Below are 19,549 nucleotides of genomic sequence, written 5' to 3' on the forward strand. Positions count from 1 at the left end.
ACTTCGATGAACGTTAAACATCAATTTCGCTTTTAGCAGGGATGACGAACAATTTTAAATACATGTATGCAAATGTTTGTAAGTAATACGAAAAATGAAATATCATGGATATGCGTAGATAAAAAGTGGGTTTTTTCTTCTTCTTCTTTTTTTTTTTTTTTTTTTTTTTTTGAAAAATTCCATTAACATGAAATATAAATATATTTGGGTGGTATTGTACAATCAGTGATTCGTTCGTTATATACAAGAATTATGTACATTCCGAACACTATACTCTCGAAATACTTCGCTTGTTAAAGTGACACACACTCGCGAATCGGCCAAGACTGGTCGATCGTCCATCATTATGCTCATCCATTCATTATTATTCACGCATTCATTCATCCATAAATCGGTGATCCGCACGCCTCTATATATCCTTATTATATATGGGCTCTTTTTTTCATGTTCTCTCAGTGACGTCGTTTTATGCTTCCTCATTTCTTTTTTTTTTTCTTTTTTCTTTTTTTTCTTTTTACTTTATGTTCAATTCGCAATTATTAGGACAATTCCTCCCTACAGAAATACAATACGTCTTTTGCGAGTTAACAGTCAGCCTAAGCGGATTTTTGATCGTACTTTTTTTTCATTATTATTATTAATATTTTATTTTAATATTATTTTATTATTATTATTATTATTATTATTATTAATATTATTAATATTAATATTAATATTAATATTATTGTTATTATTATTATTTAGTTATTACAGGACTACTTCTCCGTGTTACAAACCATAACGAGGTATCGTACTTTAGACTTCACGGCTACAGTTAGAGAATAAGCGTAGAAATGTATCACACTAGAGACTTGTACATTATCTTAACTGCGTTAGGTATGTTCGTTTTATTTTATTTTATTTTATTTTTTATTTTTTATTACTTTTTTTCCTTTATACAGCATAGTAATTGGTTGGCTAGCTTCTTCGACCCTCTTTCACCGAAATTTCCACGGCCCTTCGAAAAACAGAGAAGACGTACAATTCATATAAACGCAATCATGATTTTGGCAATTACCTTCAGAGAGCTCGAGGAGAGTCGATCCCGAGACGTTTCGAAACTATAATCAAGCGCTGGCAACGGAACGGTAATTAGCTTACCGACCTTAAAAAAGATTCTAATTTTGTGAGATTCTATCGTCAGGGTGGAGAAGAGGCGCAGATGGCGTTTTAAATTATATATCATCTTATTCCGCGAATCCAAGACTCGTCCCAACGCGGAAACGAACTTAAGAAAATGATGAAATTTAAAAGGAATTGTTGGACAGATGAACCTTAATATCGTAGAGAACTCGACTAGAATAATAACAAAATAAAATGTATAAAACGTTTGCATCATCATCATCATCATCATCATCATCATCATCGTCATCATTCTTATTATCATCGTAATAAATAAATATTAATGATGATGAGAAGATGCAAAGATAATGAAAAAAAGGATGTACCTTAATAGAACGTTATCTTTGTCAAATTTCATTGTTAAATTTCGAAGAGACTTGAAGAACAAAAATGAAAAGAGATGAGAAGAATACAAAAGAAAAGAAGTAGAAGGAGTTGTGGGTCAGAGGGAAGACATCTAGGACCACGTAATTGCGGCAACTCGAGAAAGAGAGAAGAAGTGCCTCGATATCGTCGCGCTGTCGAGGAGAAATGGGAGGCCTAAAGAGGGCAGAGAGCTCCTCGTAGCAACTCTAGCGGAAAGAGGGCTGACGAGCGGTTCTGCTCCCAATCGGCCGAAGGACAAAGCAAGGGAAAGAGAAAGAGAGAAGGAGAGAGAATGCATCCAGTACCTGCCATGAAAACTGACAAGGTGGGAACTACTTATTCAGGAATTAACAATAGGACAAAGGACATAACGAGGAGAATCGAAATTTCGTACTAGACGAATGAAGGTTCCTTCTCCCCTTTCACCATTTTATCCTTTTTAATCGAGCATAACTTTACCAAATTAAAAAGAGAGGGCAAAAATTGATACGAAGATTATGATAGTAAAATAGTAGAAATGAAAGCCACAAAGAGCAAAAGCAGAGAGGAGAGATTTTCAAGGAAAAAAAGAATCGAATCAAATTAAATCAAATCAAATAAAAAGGTTTCAAGTTAAAAGAGAATAATGAAACGAATGGTAAAACTGCCAGTACGGCGTTCGATGACGGAAAATTGCATTCTTCCTGGCAATGGTTAAAACGGGAAGCGATAGAGCCCGTATGTGGTAGACACACGTATCTCTCTCTCTCTCTCTCTCTCTCTTTTACCCTGTCTGCGTGTCGCGAGGGTGGAAGTGCGGAGAGAAGCATCGAGGTTGTCAAACCGTAGGTAGACGGAATCGATTGACCGGAGTGGGAGAGGGGCAGAGAGATAGAGATATAGATAGATAGATAGCTAAAGAGAGAAAGAGAGAGAAACAGAGACAGAGAGAGAGAGAGAGAGAGAGAGAGAGAGAGAGAGAGAGAGAGAGAGAAGTTAATACCGTCCAGGTTCGATCTTTACAAGAATATCAACATTTCAATGGCTAAGATAAGAAGATTGACTTGATAAGTTCACCGAAAGAGAGTAGGGGTAGCGATTGCGTCAAGAATTATTTTGTTGATCGTTTCTGAATAGATAACAAATTTGGGTAGTATTAATTTAAACGAAGTGAGAAAATATATTATGATCAGAATGATCAAAGATCACTGTCTTAGATATTATACTGGACATTTGTAATATCTACATGATAGGAAAATTGCAACTACGACGAAAATAAAAATAAAAAAATAAAAAAAAAATAAAAAAAAAAAAAAGATACGTGAAATGTTAAGATCAGCCGGAAGATAATGAGAACATCGATTCGAGCATATGGGATAGTGTGGGCAACATACTCACAATCAGTAATCTGAAATGGACGTTGGCAAAGGCCTGGGGATTACGCGAAATAATCGTAACCGGTGATGCACATTCCGAGTTTGAAACTCGGCTCGCTCCAGGGGCGTATTCGGCTGTCCCGTTTCGTGCTCGACTTTTGCGGTGGTAATTTTTGCCAGGTTGTTGCGAGGAAAGGATCGATCGTGCTTCGAGAGTCGTCGAAGCGGAGATGGCAGAGAGCCGGGGCGTGGTCCATCGTTTCGAACGATGCCTCCTGGCTCGACCATAACCCGCAATACCCTAGTTACCATCGCTCAGCACAGACTACCCTGTGTGTGCTACTACGATGCTTGGTTATCTTTCTGACACTATCTCTCTCTCTCTCTCTCTCTCTCTCTCTCTCTCTCTTTCCTTCCTTTTCCTCGACGTTAGTTCTGTTTTTCGATCTCTCGGGTCCTCTTTACACAGAGAGAAAGAAAATACGCCGGCAGCTGTTACCAAAATCTGATCCCGAATCCCTACTTCGTGAGACTGCACAGGGGCGCATAATAAATGTTGCCTTTAATAGTGGTAGTGGTAGAAGCAGTAGTATTAGTAATAGTAATAGTAGTAGTAGTAGTGGTGGTAGTAGTAGTAATAGTAATAGTAGTAATAGTAGTATGAGTAATAGTACTTGTAATAGTAGTGGTAGAAGTAATAGTAGTAGTAGTATTAGTATTAGTATTAGTATTAGTAGTAGTAGTAGTAGTCGTAGTAGTCGTAGTAGTCGTAGTAGTAGTAGTAATAGTAGTAGTAATAGTAACAGTGGTAGTAGTAGTAGTAGTACTAGTAGTAGTAATAGTAGTAGTAACAGTGGTAACAGTAGTAGTAGTAGTAGTAATAGTAGTAGTAACAGTAGTAGTAACAGTAGTAGTAGTAATAGTAGTTCCCTAGGAGAATCTTTGTAGGAGCATTGATTTAAGTGGTGTTTGACTCTTTAAAAAAATATATGAGCTGTGTCGGTTATGAACCATCGTTCTACGTATTTGATGTTTAAAAAAAGGAAAAAGGAAGAAGAAAAGAAAAATAGTGAAGAAAAGAGGTAATGAAGGAAAGAAACTCCATTTCGAAAGCATTACTCGAACGCGGAAAGCCGGCCAGTCTTACTCATCGTCGCAACCTTCGTGAATACATATATATATATATATATATATATATATATATATATATATACACATACACACACATATATTTATATATATAGTCCTCGATGGAATTGAAATCCTTCTCGTACAATACAGCGACTTAAGAAAGGCGACTCGACAGTACGTTTCCTGCTGCGATTAGGCTTGGCTCGATCATTTATTATAATTTGCTTTTGAAAAACGATTTTGCTTTCGCCTTACGCCTCCTTCCTTCCTCCTCAGCTTTACATGCCTCTTCAAGTCCCAAGCTTCCTCTTTTCGACTCTCCTCGGGACTGTTCGGTCCCCCTTTTTTAGCGTACACGCGAAAAAGAAAAGAATAAAGAGAGAGGAGAGAGAGAGAAAGCTTTGGCTCATTCCTGAGCATACTCTCTCTCTTCCTCTTTCTTTTTCTTTTTCTCTTTCTATCTTTCTCTACCTACCAAGGAATACTCCTCCTCCCTGCGTTTACGCATCCAGACCACAGTTCTTTCCGTATCTTCATCGTCTACGTCTCTCTACTGCTTTTCCTGGACCGGGTGTTCGTTCGAAGGGGTCCTCAGTTCCACAGAAAAAGCCGTAGGTATATCTTTACGAGCGGAGCCATAAAAGCCGTAGGAGTTCGTCCGTCTCTCGATTAACTCTCACGGAGTATGGATCGTGTTCGAGCGGCTACGATCCTTCTTTTATTGTCGTATATTCTTCGAGCCCGTATAATACGAGAAACGCCGAAGGAACGTATCGTCCTTCGGGACGCAATCCAGTCGTCGTCGAATCGATATCGTGCTCTCTGCGTCTTCCACGAGAACGGACTCCGCGATTCTTTCTCTCTCTCTCTCTCTTTCTTTCTCACGCGCGCGCGCACACACACACACACATACATACTAATACGTACGAACATATACACATTCACACACATTCTCCTTACGTGTACGAATAATTCATTCGGAATATTTAGAGAATGGGAGCGAGCGAACACGCTGGGGGTACGATCTCGGCCGTCCAATCGTTCGCAACGCCTTTTCAAAATAAGCATCCACGAGGGCGAAGGTCTCACGAATAATCGTTCTCGATTCCGCTCTTTCGGACTCTCCTCCTTTTTACGTCATCCGAATCGAACAAATTAACAATACATACGACATGCATTCGAAGAATCGTTTCGTGCTACCGAGCCTTCGAAGAATAAATTCCACTCTTTAACTACGATTAAACGTGACGGGACCTTCGATCGTGTTTCCCCGAACGATTGTCGATAACTCGAAAGATCATTTTCGTAATCGAAGAAGAGTCATCATGGCGTCCTCCTATCGATTCGAATATAGAACACTCGCGATCGTGTTCGAGTACGGCGATCGTTCGAGATTAATTCTTTTATGTCATAATCGTGATCCTCCTGCTCGTCGTCGTCGTCATTACTATTATTATTATCATCGTCATCATCATGATTATTATTATTATTATTATTATTAATATTATTAATATTATTATTATTATTATTATTAGTATTATTATTATTATTACTACTATTATTACTATTATTATTTAGATTATTAATATTATTATAATAATAATAATTATTATTATTATTATCGATACTTGTCACGAGAACGATCGTTGCGAACGAATTGTCCATGGTATATCGAATATATAATCGATTGGCCGGTTGCGATCGATAAGCATGTAAATTGCGTATCGATTAATCGATCGACCGATTTCCCCCTCTCTCTTTCTCGAATTTCATTTTATATTCGAGATACGCTTCGTCTCGTTCAAATATTAGGAATAAAGGCGATACGATTAGGAACGAACTTCATTCTGATTTCGATTCAAATATTTTTCTCTCTTTCTCTCTCTCTCTCTCTCTTTCTCATCCGCTCATATACATACACACATATACGCAGTTTTCTGATCTCGTAGAAATCACTCACGAGCCGACGGAAAATTCTTTTCTCTTTCTTTTTCTTTCTCAACAAAAAAAAAAAAAGGAAAAAAAAACGAAAAAGGAAAAAGAAAAAAAGAAAAAAGGAAAAAAAGAAAAAAGAAAAAAGATCGGATTCACAGTCTTGGGATAAATAAAAAAAGTCGACGATGACACCAATGATGATCCTACGATCGTCTTTCTCTTTCTTTTGGAACGACCACGCAATAAAAGAGCGTAGTACATTTAATTAGGAACGTTAGTGTGCCATCGTCGCCTATTCGCGACGTATCCATTTTAATACGTCGATTTTTCCAAGCTCATTTCGTGTTTATTCATTCTACCCTCTTTTTTCTTTTTAACTTTCCCGTTGGCTCGTTTCTTTATTCTTTATCGTTTCTCATCTTTCGGAAACTATCGTACATACATCTCTTTCTTAACCGCGAATTAAACGCAATCGTAATATTTCTTTCTTTCTCTTATCCTTCCTTTCTCTCTCTCTTTTTTTTCAGCTACTTCAGTCATTAGCGAGAGCGCTAGCGCGTTTATAATTACAATAATGACAATCATAATAACGATAAGAATAATGATAATAGTAATAAGAATAATAATCAATATTTTGAGGCAGTTTATGTCATTATCTTTACTCTCACCTCCATTACTTCTTCTTTTTCTTCTTCTTCTCCTTCTTCTTACTCTTCTTCTTCCTCCTTTACTTTTTCTTATTTTCAATTTAAGGCCGAGTTAAATAGTCATAGCAAACTATTCGAGGAGATACGTGTTATCGTATAGCACTCGCCTCGATTCGCATAGCGAAACGTTCGCAAAATGGGAGCTGGCGGCTTTGGCAAAGGGTGGATGAGGGGATGATATTAAAAAAGCAGGGAGACGACCGTGGAGAATCGTTCTCTTTTCAACGCACACACACACGTAATACATAGACGCGGATCATGTGGGTAGGTTCACGAGATACGAATCGTGAATGCTCTCCATCTCTCTCTTTCTCTTTCTCTTTCTCTTTCTCTCTACCTATCCCCACAATCTATCTTTCTTTTTATTCGAATTTTTCTTTTTCCAGTCTAGACGTACGTCCAGTACGCTCACGAGTCACGTAGAACGCGAACGATAATCGAGGGTTACACGCTATAGTTTCGATCGGGTAGACGCAAAGTATAGAGGAGGTAGAAGAGAAAGGAAATTTTTCATAATAATTCAGTACTCTCTTCAATAATCTTACTTCGAATATATTCGATCGATTAAAAATTTCTGTCTAGGTAGTAGTTATAAATTATCCGACTAAAAATAAGAATTAATGATTATTGCAAAGTTGTAAATCCTTTCATCTGAAGAGAATAGAGAGAAAAAAGCGGAGGGTAAATCCTGAATACTTTCTTCTTAATGTGAATCGAATCGAAATTTGGCGAGCACAAAGGAAGTCGACGAATAATGGTGAACAGTAGAATGGTTCGATCGTAGGACAAGGGTTAGAGGAACGATCGTTTATTGGCACACTTTTCAGGAAAAATGCATTTTCCTGACTCGGAGATTAACACAGGAACGTAGATATAGTTCAACGAGGTGACAATGGTTACTAGCATCTCGATGAACGAGATGATTGTAATAGTTGTATAAGCATAAAAAAGGGAATCTATCATATTATACGCAATAGTTGAATATGTATGCGTTTATACAGTAGATATATATTTTCCACTCAAGTATATACAGTGTCGATGGCTTTGTGCTCACAAAAATCCTACTCAAAAAGTATTTACCCTTAAAGTCGAAGTTATATTATCATATTTCTTGCATTTACTCCAACAGTAATTTCCTTATTAAAGATCGGGGCAACCATTTGGAAACAATGCCGTAATAATGCTCATTATCGTTCACAATGCATACTTCCACGCAAAGATGATAGTATTGAAAATAAAATACATTTCGAAACGTAGAAAAAGAAAAATGATCGATTAGATGAGTTTAGTATCACGATATTTTACGTTTCGAAATGAATTTTTCTGGCATGTGAATTCTCTATTTACGTTGTGGGGAGGGAAAAAAGGAGGAAAAAGAAAGAGAAAGAGAAAGGTAGAAGAAAATGATAAGGAAAATTCTGTCTCGAAGAACGAAGTATTGTTAAATTTTCCGGGACACTGAACGTGATACGCAATTCGAGGAAAGTCGATCCATCCATCGGCTCTCGATACGATTCGCGATACGGAGATGCCTATACAAAGTGGGTTAGAGGGTGAACGGGATCGGATGGTAGACGTATAAATTCTCCGAAGGGAAGGGGAGTCGAGTCCGCTCCAAGGAAGACTATGTGTGTCTCGCGATATTAGAAAAGGCGCATCGTAACGAGGCTTCTTGCGATGAATGTGGATGAATGAGGGAGAAGGAGAAGGAGAGGGAGAAAAAGAGAGAGAGAGAGAAAGAAAGAAAGAAAAAGAGGTCGATTGAAATCTGGGTCGAACCTCGCGATACGACAGCCGAAGCCTTTTCCAGGATAAAGGACTTCCTTCGAGATATAGAACGAACTAAAGAATTCTCGCCAACTTTCAAATACTTCAACATGAAAATTTTAAGGGAGATGAAAGAAAAAGAATATAAATAATACGGTTCTTTTTCTTTTCTTTTCCTTTTTTTCAAAATCGATGACATCGATATGCAAGACAGAGTGAGAACAATAAATCGGAGCTACGATGACGCAACAAAGAAGGTAAACGCTAAAATAGAAGTGTCCCAATATCTGATACCTTCGTCTTTATCGATATTACGAACCTTGCTTTTCTCAATGTGATATTATTTTGCGATAGCTCGAACCCGTCGCGTACTAACGTGGATTCATTGATAAATGCACTTTGAGATACAGAAAAAGAGATGAAAGAAGGAACGGGGCTGACGCAAATAACGGGCTACGTTTGGAGAAAATATAATGCTTGCGATAAACGTAAAATATGACCTCGGATCGTTCGGCGACATTCTCGAAAGCGTTGAAAACGAAGTTGGAGGACACGCGTGTTGTCCCCTCGGATACGGATGTGGGCTTGTACGCGTGCGTACCACCGTGACGTCGTCGTCCGTTGTTGTTGTCGTCGTGTACATCGTATGCGTTAGAAAGAGTTAAAGAAAGATAGAGAACGTCGACGGAAAGAGGGATAAAGAAAGAGAAAGAGAAAGAGAAAAAGAGAGAGAGAGAGAGAGAGAGGAAGAAGGCGGAGGAGGCACGTATCTTTAAGGCAAAATACAAGGCACGACATACACGGCGATGACTTTGCGGAAAGGCTTGAGGAGCCTTTATTATCGTCATATTCGAAGTTACTCGAACGTGTCTTTTGCCAAACTCTTAGAGAGACTGACTTGGAATACGAAAGCAATAAAAAAGAAAAAAAAATACACGATGCTATCCTATAAGAATGAAAAAAAAAGAAACCGGAGATAAGTGGGTGAGTTGAAGGCAGATCGTTTGAAAGAAAAGATAGATAGAAAGGAAGAGAGAGAGAGAGAGAGAAGGAACAACATTTGACCGTGGCGCATAATAATTCAAGAATTTCCGAAATGGCATTCCGAGAGCAAGTAGGGGAGCACCCTGTATGCATAACGACGTCGACCCACTGCGTACCATTATCGACGACACAGCAGAGAGCCGGGCTCGCTGCGATCACTATGCTACTACCACCGTGAAAACTCTATTTCGCATTTTGACAAAAGTGAAGCATCTTATCGACCAATATACTTCTTAACTTTCCATTAATTTTGTTTTCTTTACAAAATTTTAACTATTAAACTTAATATTTAAATTATCCTGAAAAATGGTGACTTCTTCGCAGACTTTCTAAATACGAATAAAAAGTATTCTAAAAAGAGACGTAGTTCGAACGAATTCGTAAATATACTAAAGGTCTTTCCTGAAATATCAACGAATAAAAAAAGAATAAAGAAAGAAAGAAAGAAAGAAAGAAAGAAAGAAATAGAAGCTGAAAAAGAAAGAGAGACGAAGCGATCGAAGAAAGCTCGCTTCGCTTAGCCTAGGTCGAACGAGCTCTACGAGTCGACTTTTCCATGACGTAATATGGGCGACGGACAGAGACGATTTTAGTTATCGATCACATTAGGTAAGCACGGAAAGAGAGACGGAGGTACGCGTTTGTCGATCGTATATCGATTGCCACTTGACATTCGGTAGTCTCGATGACGAGAAAGGTAACAATGCCGAGCCCGTTCAATGTTCGGAACGTTCGAGCACGAAGCAACGAGAACGGATTTTACGAACGCCCTCGTTCATCCTCGTTCCTCTTTCTCCCTTACTTCGTCCCTTCCCTAACTGCTTCTTCTCTCTCTTTTTCGATGAGGGCTAGAGAACAAGCATACGTTGGTGTATGAAATGAAGGGAGAGAAAGCCCACCATTGTCGTTGGTAGAAGATAGTGCCGGTTGGCCAGCCCTATCCTGAGAACGAGAGAGAGAGAAAGAAAGAAAGAAAGAAAGAGAGGAAGAGAGAGAGAGAGACAGACAGACAGACAGAGAGAGAGAGAGAGAGAGAGAGAGAGAGAGAGTTTCATGTTGGCATGACATATGGATGAATATCCGACATGTTCGAAGCCTCAAACGTCCACGTATTTTATTCGTGAATTCATCGAATGAGAGCTCAGAATGACATCGTATTATTATCCAGGTTTATACAAAGGGTTATAAAAAAATCAATTAAAATTCGATTTTCGCAACTCAAGGATATACTGTTAATCCCTGTCCTCTGTTTTCTTCTTTTTTCTTTTTCTTTCTTTCTTTCTCTTTTTTTTTTCAGAGGACAGTTATTTTTATTTGTAAAAATATTTTTTACAAATAAAGTTAAAGAGTTAAGTATAATTTAAATAAAAACTATAATCATTCCTCACTTTATTACTGTATAAATTAGAAGAACTTAAAAACCGATAGAATTTCATTATAAGAATAATATACAAATATATATATAATATATATACACATTTATCTATATACAATCTATACAGGAGAAAACGTAAAAGGAAGACAAGTAAAATAGATGCCTGATATCGAATGTATTATATAAAATAGTATATACACACACACATATATATATGTATGTATGTATGTATAGATCTCATGCGTTCGATCGTTCCAAGTGAAATTTCATAGTGATTATCGGGCGTATCCCTCCGAAGGGAAGCGGCGTTTTTTCGTGACGATACCTTTCTCGAGGCTTTAACATCGACCGCCACCATCGGTTTCGAATAACGTGCAACGTCAGCGTTCGCAAACTGAAATAATTATGCCCGGTGTCCGACGGCGCTTTTCCACGCTTCGAACGACGAGATAGAAAGAGAGAGAGAGAAAGAGAGACCCGTTCCCTACGGACGAGCAAAAACAGCAGGACGGAAATGCTACGCCACGAGAGAGAGAGAAAAAGAGAGAGACAGAGAGAGAGACGAGGGTAAGTGCCAGGAACGAAATGCTTTTCGACGGAGGCGTAGCGTCTAATTTCGAGACCAGCCGCAAAAACTCATTACGGTTCTCCGCGTACATCACGTCGCCTCGACTCGCCTCGCCCCGCTTACTTTGTAACGATCTCGAGCTAATGCTCTCTCTCTCTCTCTCTCTCTCTTTCTCTTTCTCTCCGTTTCTCAAAACGATCGCAAGCCAAACGAAAATTTGCGAACGTAAAGCCAACTCTTGCGAAGCTAACGTTTCATAAACGTGAGCCTCTTACATATGTTTGTGTAGCGAAGCAGAAAGACAGAGAGAGAGAGAGAGAGAGAGAGAGAGAGGGAGAGCGAGAGAGAGTAGATTTCAAACTCGAAAATGCGATGACGATGATGGTTATGCAGAGTCTTCATCGTTGAGTTCTAAGAAGGAGTAAAAGAGAGGGAACCCGTTGTGTGGGCTCTTATTCACGTTTTGTAAAGAGGCAAAGTCGAGGTCGCGACCCACTGTGAAACCTTTGCGAACAACAAACGTCTATCCTTCTACGTATGCTAGATATACATACATACGTGCATGCATACATTCATACATACATACATACATACACACATAGATAGTTCCTCTCTTAATTGCCTAATGTCGACGTCATATTATATAACGAGTTCAACGGGGGTTTCAACGAGATACGATAATGCTCCCTCTTCCTTCTTCCATCGTCGAGTAAATGTCGGCGGACGAACATTTAACCTCGGCCATTTCGTTCGATTTTGAACAGGAAACGCATCCCTCCTTTATGATCGGACCGTTTAAACAAAAAAAAAAAAAAAAAAAGAATAAAAGAACGTCCTCCTATAATAGGGTGCACAAATAATGGATACCAACGATATTCTCTTTTTTTCTCCGTCTGCCTCTTTTTCTCTCTCTTTCTCTCTCTCTCTCTTTATTCTATAATTAGATCCGTAATTTCTTGATACAATTGAACAAAAAATTGCAACCGACGATTGTCTCTCTCTCTCTTTCTTCATTCGATCTGCACGTGACTATTCTCGAGCACACATCAAGTACACGATTCCAATATCCGTGACGTAACGACGACTCTGACGTTCGCGCTTCTAAGACTGCAGGCCAATCCGTGTCTTGTCGCATGATTCGCAAAAACCATATCTGCTATCGTTGCTTTGCAAATTTACTTAACCGCTTTACCGTTCGGGACATATGTAAAAATAATATATGGAATTTTTTCTAAAAGGAGAGAGAGAGAGAGAGAGAGAGAGAGAGAAAGAGAGGAAGAGAAAAAGAGAAAAGAATAGAATGAAAAAAGAAAAGAAGAAAAAGAAAAGGAAGAAAGAGGAAGCAGAAAGATCAAACGGAGTTGATTATTCTTCTTCTTCGTTCTAAATTTTCATTTCAACGTGTTCCCGCGGATACGTCAAGTTTTACGTAGAAAAGGCCTAGATCTCGAACTGAAATCTTTGGTGGCATCAACGAACAACGATCTAGAACGCGGAGCATGCGAGCGAACGAACGACTACTTCTGTATGTATGTATGTATATAGGTGTATACGCACATACATACATATATAGGAGGTGAATGAAATTACAGTCACGTATCTACCGCGCTACTCTTGTAACCTCTCGAAGTTTACACAACGTTAGATGTCCTCCTCTTTACAGCACCAACCCCTCCGTCCACGTTGAATTCCTTCTACAAAGCGGACCTTGTTCAGCGCGTATACCGCAGAAATTCCATGCCGTCTATGGAAACGTTCTCTCTTCTCTTCCCTTCTCATATTTTTCCTTTTTTTTTCTTTTCTTTCCTTTCTTTCACTTTTTCATTATTATCTTTTTAGATAAAAAGAAAATTTTTGGCACGTACAAAATTTGAGCCATGACGAATAAAATAAAACTATAGAATTTCTACCGAATAATTACAAAACGATACAAAAAAAAAAACAAGAAAGAGGGAGAGAGAGAAAAAGAAAAATACAATAGAACGCTATGTCGGGTACTAACTTCTACTTTATAATTATTTGATAAGCTCATAGAAAAGGCGAAAACAGTGGAAACTTAATTGATCATAGGAAAAGGCTATCTACTACCACGTGTTTTACCACATGAAGTTACACGCACATATATACGTAGATAAACATATACGAAGATAAGAAGTACATACACAACGATCGATAGAGTACCGCTCTGATCGAGCAAAAACCGAGCTGCTGACGGCAAGAAGACAGACAGATAGATAGATGGAGAGGAGAGAGAGAGAGAAAGAGAGAGAGAAAGAGAGAGAGAGAGAAGACAGGCAAACGGAAACGGCGTCGCGTTGATACGCAGGAGTACGTCTCGAATAGCAAAAAGAATATAATACGCGCTGTCACGTTTCTTATCCCGAAAGGCAAAAGAGAAGCCGTGCCGCAAGTGCAAGGAGGATATGATCAGTGTTTCTGGAATACAAAGTTGTTGCATATACCAGGTTCGGGAACGTCTGCGTTCCGTCTGCGTTTCGTTTCTGATAGGTTCTCTCTCTCTCTCTCTCTGTGTGTGCCTGCCTGAACGTGTCTCTATCATTCTGTCTGCCTGAATGTTCTGTCTGTCTGAATCTGTCTATCCCTCTCTTTCTATCTGCTTCGATATCTCTCTCTCTTTCTTTCTTTCAACCACACCCCCATCTCTCTCTCTCTCTATCCTTCCTGTTGGGGCCCACTATATTCTCTCTCTCTCTCTCTCTCGTCTGGTTTCGCCTCAGCACGGCCATACCGCTGGTGCGGTCGTGCGGTCACGTTGATCGATCGTTACCGTGTAACGAAATACGGTCCCCGCCGTCCGTTTCTCCTTGAGCGCGCTCTTTGAAAAGGGCGCAGGACGGAGGGAAGAAGAAAAGAAAAACGAACGAACGAACGAAAGAAAGAAAGAAAGAAAGAAAGAAAGAGAAAGAAAGAAAGAAGGAAGGAAGAAGGAGAAAGAGATAGTAGAAGAAGAGCAGAAGGAAGAAGAAGAAGAGGATAAGGTGGAGAAGGAGGAGGAAGAGGAGTGGAGATGGAAGAGAAGGAGGAGGAGGTGAAGGAGGAGGAGGTGAAGGAGGAGGAGGTGAAGGAGGAGGAAGAAATCCAAGACCGTCTCGGCTTTCTAGGGAGATACGTCGTCTTGGTAGAGCGAGGAGAACGGATAAGGATGCCCGCGGGCGTACCTACTGACTGCTGCGACGTTCCATCGGCGCAGCCGCCGTCCTTTTCGTCTCTCTCTCTCATCTCTCTCTTTCTTTCTTTCTTTCTTTCTTTCCTTCCTTCTTTTTCCTACACTACCGTACGCCTATCCTTTCTCCTAGAAGCCTATCTTTCCCTCTTTCTCTTACAGACTAAAAATCGAACGGCATACGTCGAGGAGGAGTTTAGCTCCCTCCATCTTCTTCCATCCCTCAATCTAGCATGATCGATTCCTAGAAACCAATCGAATTTGGTGGAAAAATTGCTTAGTACTCATCTCGCACCCGTTTCTATCTTAATTTCGCAATCGTCTTCCTCGAAAAAGTTAAACTCGATTTTTCTTTCTTTCTTTCTTTCTTTCTTTATCTCTTTTTTCAAGACCAGCTTATAAGACCAGCTTAATTTCATTTTCGTTTTTCTCTCCTTGTTAATCTTTTTCTTCTCCTTTCTCTACTTTCCTTTTCAGATAGTAGATACGAAATCTTACGCAAATTCCTCGGAAGATCGTGAACGATTTGTTACCATCGTCTATACTTTGCCGAGAGCGATCGAATCTAGGAAATGGAAAAAAACAATTTTCGATCGACGTATATTATCTTGATCGAAATTGAAGCAAAAAAAGGAAAGAAGGAAGTGAAGGTTCAGAATTTCATCGTCGACAGAAGGGGCCGTTCATTCTAGGCGAAAGTAGACCGAGCGAAATCCGGTGGAAATACTGCCTAAGCCATGGAAATCGATACGGTTACACGATTACCGTGTTCGCGGAACGACGAGGATATTCGTCGTCGGTCTTCGGCCGTGACGGCACGTCGAATTTCAAAACGGATAACACACAGAACGAAGAGCCGTGTATAGGAGAGCCGTGAGCTAAAAGCTCGCAAGAGCTCCAACGAGAATTCTTCTCGTAGGGTCGGTCTCTCCCTCTTTCTTGTGCAAACAGCATCTTCCAAGTACCTGAGCCATGCCAATAGAGAACGACGATGTTGAGAGAGAAAGAGAAAAAGAAGGAAAGAAAGAAAGCGAGAGAGAGAGAGAGAGAGAAGCCGTAGGTGGATGAAAACGTTCGATCCACAGGGCCAACCATTCCAGCTGCCTCCCCCTATGACGCATTCTTTCTCTTTCTCTCTTTTTTAACCGTTTCGAGGACATTTATACTAAATGTCATCCTTTTCCCATCTAGCCGTTCGACCATCACCAGCTGTTGCAAACTTAAGCTCTCCGTCCTGGAAAATTACAACGAGCTAGGAATATAAGGTTGACGAGGGTGTAACATTAAGGAGAGTAGGATTCAAATAAGGGCGGGTGTGTAGGAGTACCGACAACTTTACGATTACCTTTTCACGAGACCGGAATGAAGAGGTTCGAGGCGTCGAAAGGAGAAATCGATTCTCCGAACGAACGACGCATTGGCCGATCAGAGAAGCCGTTCTCGATCGTCTAGCTTTGGGGTAGGAGAGCGTGATAACCGGGTGTCTCGTAGAAGCCCGCCGCTTGAAGAGCATGCAACGAGGTCGCGTGATGCCTGTGTATCGCACCGGCGTACACGCTAGAAACGGCACTGGACGTGACGCCGTTGGAAGCACTGATGGTGGACGAGTTTATGGAAGAGGAAGAAGAGGAAGCCTGCTGGCCGAGATGCGACGTTGTTCGCGACAACAACGTCGAGGATGGTCGCCTGTAAGGATGATGCGCTAGGACGGACGCCGTGACCGAACGATGATGAGACGACGAGTTCGAGCTCGTCGATGCGCTATACGCTTGTTGATAACTTTGCCGTAGGATACCGGACACCGAAGTGGTCGTTGACGTGGCAGACGAAGAGGAGGAACTTCTGTCGCTTTGGTGAGGTTGCTGTTGATGAAGTTGATGCGTACGATGATGATGATGTTGTTGCTGTTGGACCTGTTGCTGCTGTTGTTGTTGCTGCCGATGCTGATGGTTATGGGCTCGCATCGCACGGAAGTAGTGTTGATAAATACCTGATATAACTGCCTTTTCGTCGGCAGAAATGAGGTCGGAAGTCGAGGTGGTCGGCGTGATGGAGCTTTGAGATTGTTGCTGCTGCTGCTGTTGTTGTTGGTGATGCGGATGAGTTGGGTGAGTTCGATGCTGAGCGTGATGGAGCGCGTGTTGCTGTTGCTGCTGATGTTGGTGACGGCGTTGCTGCTGCTGTTGTTGTTGTTGTTGTTGTTGTTGTTGTTGAGCCTGCTGTTGAGAGACCGCAGCAGCGGCATTGAGAGCGGCTCGATAGGAGGCAGCCACGGCGACCGAGGACATCTGCCCGTTGGTCGAGGATATCAGGCTCGTCCCAAGAGACTCGGTACTCGGTGCGACCATCGCGGCGGTACACGCGGAAGTCGACGAAACGGTGGAGGTAGAGACGGAGGATACGACGGTGGCTGCTACCGAGGCAGCCGCGACTGCCGAGGTCGCCGAAGAGGCGGTGGTACGCCTGGAGATCCTTCTCGAGGAAGAGGAGGAGGATATCGAGTGTGTGTTGCTCGGAGGTGGTAAATTGTTGACGAAGGGACTTCTTCTTTCTCGTTCGGCTCGTCGATAATAACAAGGGTGTATCATGAGCAAGGGTTCGCCACCACCGGGCGGTGGCTTCGCTTGGCTCGGTAGCTCATACTCGACGCTGCAATCGACGTGAAGTGGCTGGGAATAGTCCTTGTAATCCTTGTAAGTGGTTACGGCTACAGCCGCGGCCGCTGCGGCCGTCACCGCGGTGCCGGTACCACCGCTCGCGGCGGCCGAGTTCGAACCGGGTCCGTTGGCGGCAGCAGCGGCAGCAGCTGCGGCCACGGCGGCGGCTGCCGCGGCGTCGAGGATACCGCTCGAGCCGGCCGGTAGGACCGTCTGCCCGGGTGTACCACAGTTCGAATTAACGGCATGATGATGGTGATGATGGTGATGGTGGTGATGATGGTGATGGCCGTGACCGTGCATCGTCGTGCCACCCACCACCGATTCCTTTTCGTAGCAGGCGGCGGCCATCTTGAAAAGGGGGAGATAGAGAGAAGGATATCTCTATCTGGAGGAGCTGGAAGAGGCTAGAAAATATATATATATATATGACAGGGGGAAAGGACAATGCGTGCTCGCTGGCGCGCGCGCGCGCGCGTCCCTTTTCTCGTCCTCGTTCGCTATGCTCTCATCGTGTCGGGGAGGAACAAACTTCGTCTCTTCTCTTCTCTCTTTCTCTTTTTCCTTTCCTCTCTTCCTCTTCCGGTGTCACCTTCCGCGCGTAGTCCACCGAGGCACCCACAAAGGCACCCTCCGCCCACGCTGCCCGCTTAATCCTTGCGGAATCGTCGTGGCCGTAACGATTACGATACCAACGACTACAAAAACGACGACGACGACGACGACAATGACAACGACGACGACAACGACGACGACGACGATGCCGAGACTCCCCTCGGCGAAGGAGGTGGAGAGGTACGAAACGTCGTTTCCTCGGTTCTCTCGTTCTCTCGTCTCTCAGGATGCACGCGAGTGCGACAATGGTGACGACGATAGTGATGCCAATGATGACAACGATGACAACGACGTAGACGACAGTAAAGTCGGATCTACGTCACGTCGGGAGGGTGATACCCAAGGGTTGGACCAACAATGTATATCCAACTCCGAGGAAAGCCCTCCTCTTCGTGGGAACTTCGATTTACCAAGCCGGTACATGCGTTATCGCATATTCGACAAAAAAAAATTCGCGTTTCGAAGGAGAGAACCAATGAGAAAGTGAGCCTATCTCTATCTCTCTCCGGTCCTTTCCTCTTTGCCTCGCCCACTGGCGATCCAACGCCACGTTCTTACGTTTTCTTCTTCTTTTTCTTCTTCTTCCTCCTCTTCTTCTCCTTCTTCTTTCTCCTCCTTCTTTCTTCTAGCGCTCTTTCTCCTTCCAACGATTCTTTCTTTTTTTCTCAAAGAGACCCTTCACCGTTTCGTCCAGACGAGAGCTTTGTACCAGCCTCGAGCATCTCGTCTTCCTTCGTCTTTGTCCTCGCGAAAGATCGTTCTATCTCTCTCTCTCTCTCTCTCTCTCTCTCTCTCTCTCTCTCGCTCTCTCGGTATAAAACTCCGAACCGCGCAGCGCTCTTCCTTCCGCCGGCTGATTCCCACGGCTCTTCGACGAGACGTTTTATCCGTCGGCGCGGTCCGTCGCGACGACGTCGGCCGACCTTCGGCGAGACGAGCCGAGAGGAAAGACGAGACGAATAGGGCGTAGCGTTCGTTTACGCGAGGGGGCGATCGTGCGCGCGTCTTCCTTCGCGATGCGACCGTATTATCGACGATGCTTGCGAACCTACTAAACCGCCCTTCTTTCTTTCTTTCTTCCTTTCTTTCTTCCGTATCTCTTTTCCACTTTTTTACTTTACCTTCCTTGTCGTGTTACGACAACGATCGACATTGAAAAAGGACAATGTCCTATAATGATTGACGTTCTCCTTCTTGTTATATCTTTCTTATTATTATTGTTAATTATTACTTATCCGACGACTCCGATTTGCTTGAACATTAGTGTAACGTCGAAATCGTTTGTTTCTTCTTCTTCGTCGTCGTCGTCGTCTTCGTCGTCGTCGTCGTCGTCGTTGTCGTCGTCGTCGTCGTCGTCGTCGTCGTCGTTGTCGTCGTCGTTGTCGTCGTCGTCGTCGTCGTCGTCGTCGTTGTCGTCGTCGGCGTGTCGTCGTTACTCGGCTATTGTCGTTTTGCACACACTCGCACACACACGCACACGACGTAACACATAGAGGCACACATAGACACACTCTCCCGCGTGTGACAGCGCATAAACGCGGCTGCGAACGATGTCGCACATCCGTCTCTTTTCATGTGTTAGCAGCACGATTCTTTCGTACCACGATCGTCACGCGCTGACTGCCGTCCTACGACTGAGGGACACGGTCTTTCCTAACCCGTGCCATTGATACTGTACCCCCTA

At 42.3% G+C, this 19,549-nt stretch overlaps 1 protein-coding gene across 2 annotated transcripts; it reads right to left on the reverse strand.

Moving 5' to 3' along the window:
* Nucleotides 1-182: 182 nt before the first annotated feature.
* LOC127062832 (centrosomal and chromosomal factor-like) lies at nucleotides 183-19,510 on the reverse strand. Of its 2 annotated transcripts, none has more exons than XM_050991680.1 (2): nucleotides 15,939-19,510; nucleotides 183-15,827 (listed from the first exon to the last, which is right to left on the reverse strand). In XM_050991680.1, the coding sequence occupies exon 1, from the start codon at nucleotides 17,599-17,601 to the stop codon at nucleotides 16,042-16,044; it is 1,560 nt and encodes a 519-aa protein (XP_050847637.1). In that variant the 5' UTR covers nucleotides 17,602-19,510; the 3' UTR covers nucleotides 183-15,827; nucleotides 15,939-16,041. The 2 variants fall into 2 exon arrangements, with proteins under 2 accessions (XP_050847637.1, XP_050847638.1); XM_050991681.1 differs by having other exon boundaries at nucleotides 183-997; nucleotides 4,489-19,510.
* Between the last annotated feature and the right edge of the window lie 39 nt (nucleotides 19,511-19,549).

The sequence above is a fragment of the Vespula vulgaris genome, chromosome 3 (genome assembly GCF_905475345.1).
Source record: "Vespula vulgaris chromosome 3, iyVesVulg1.1, whole genome shotgun sequence".
Classification (NCBI taxonomy): domain Eukaryota; kingdom Metazoa; phylum Arthropoda; class Insecta; order Hymenoptera; family Vespidae; genus Vespula; species Vespula vulgaris.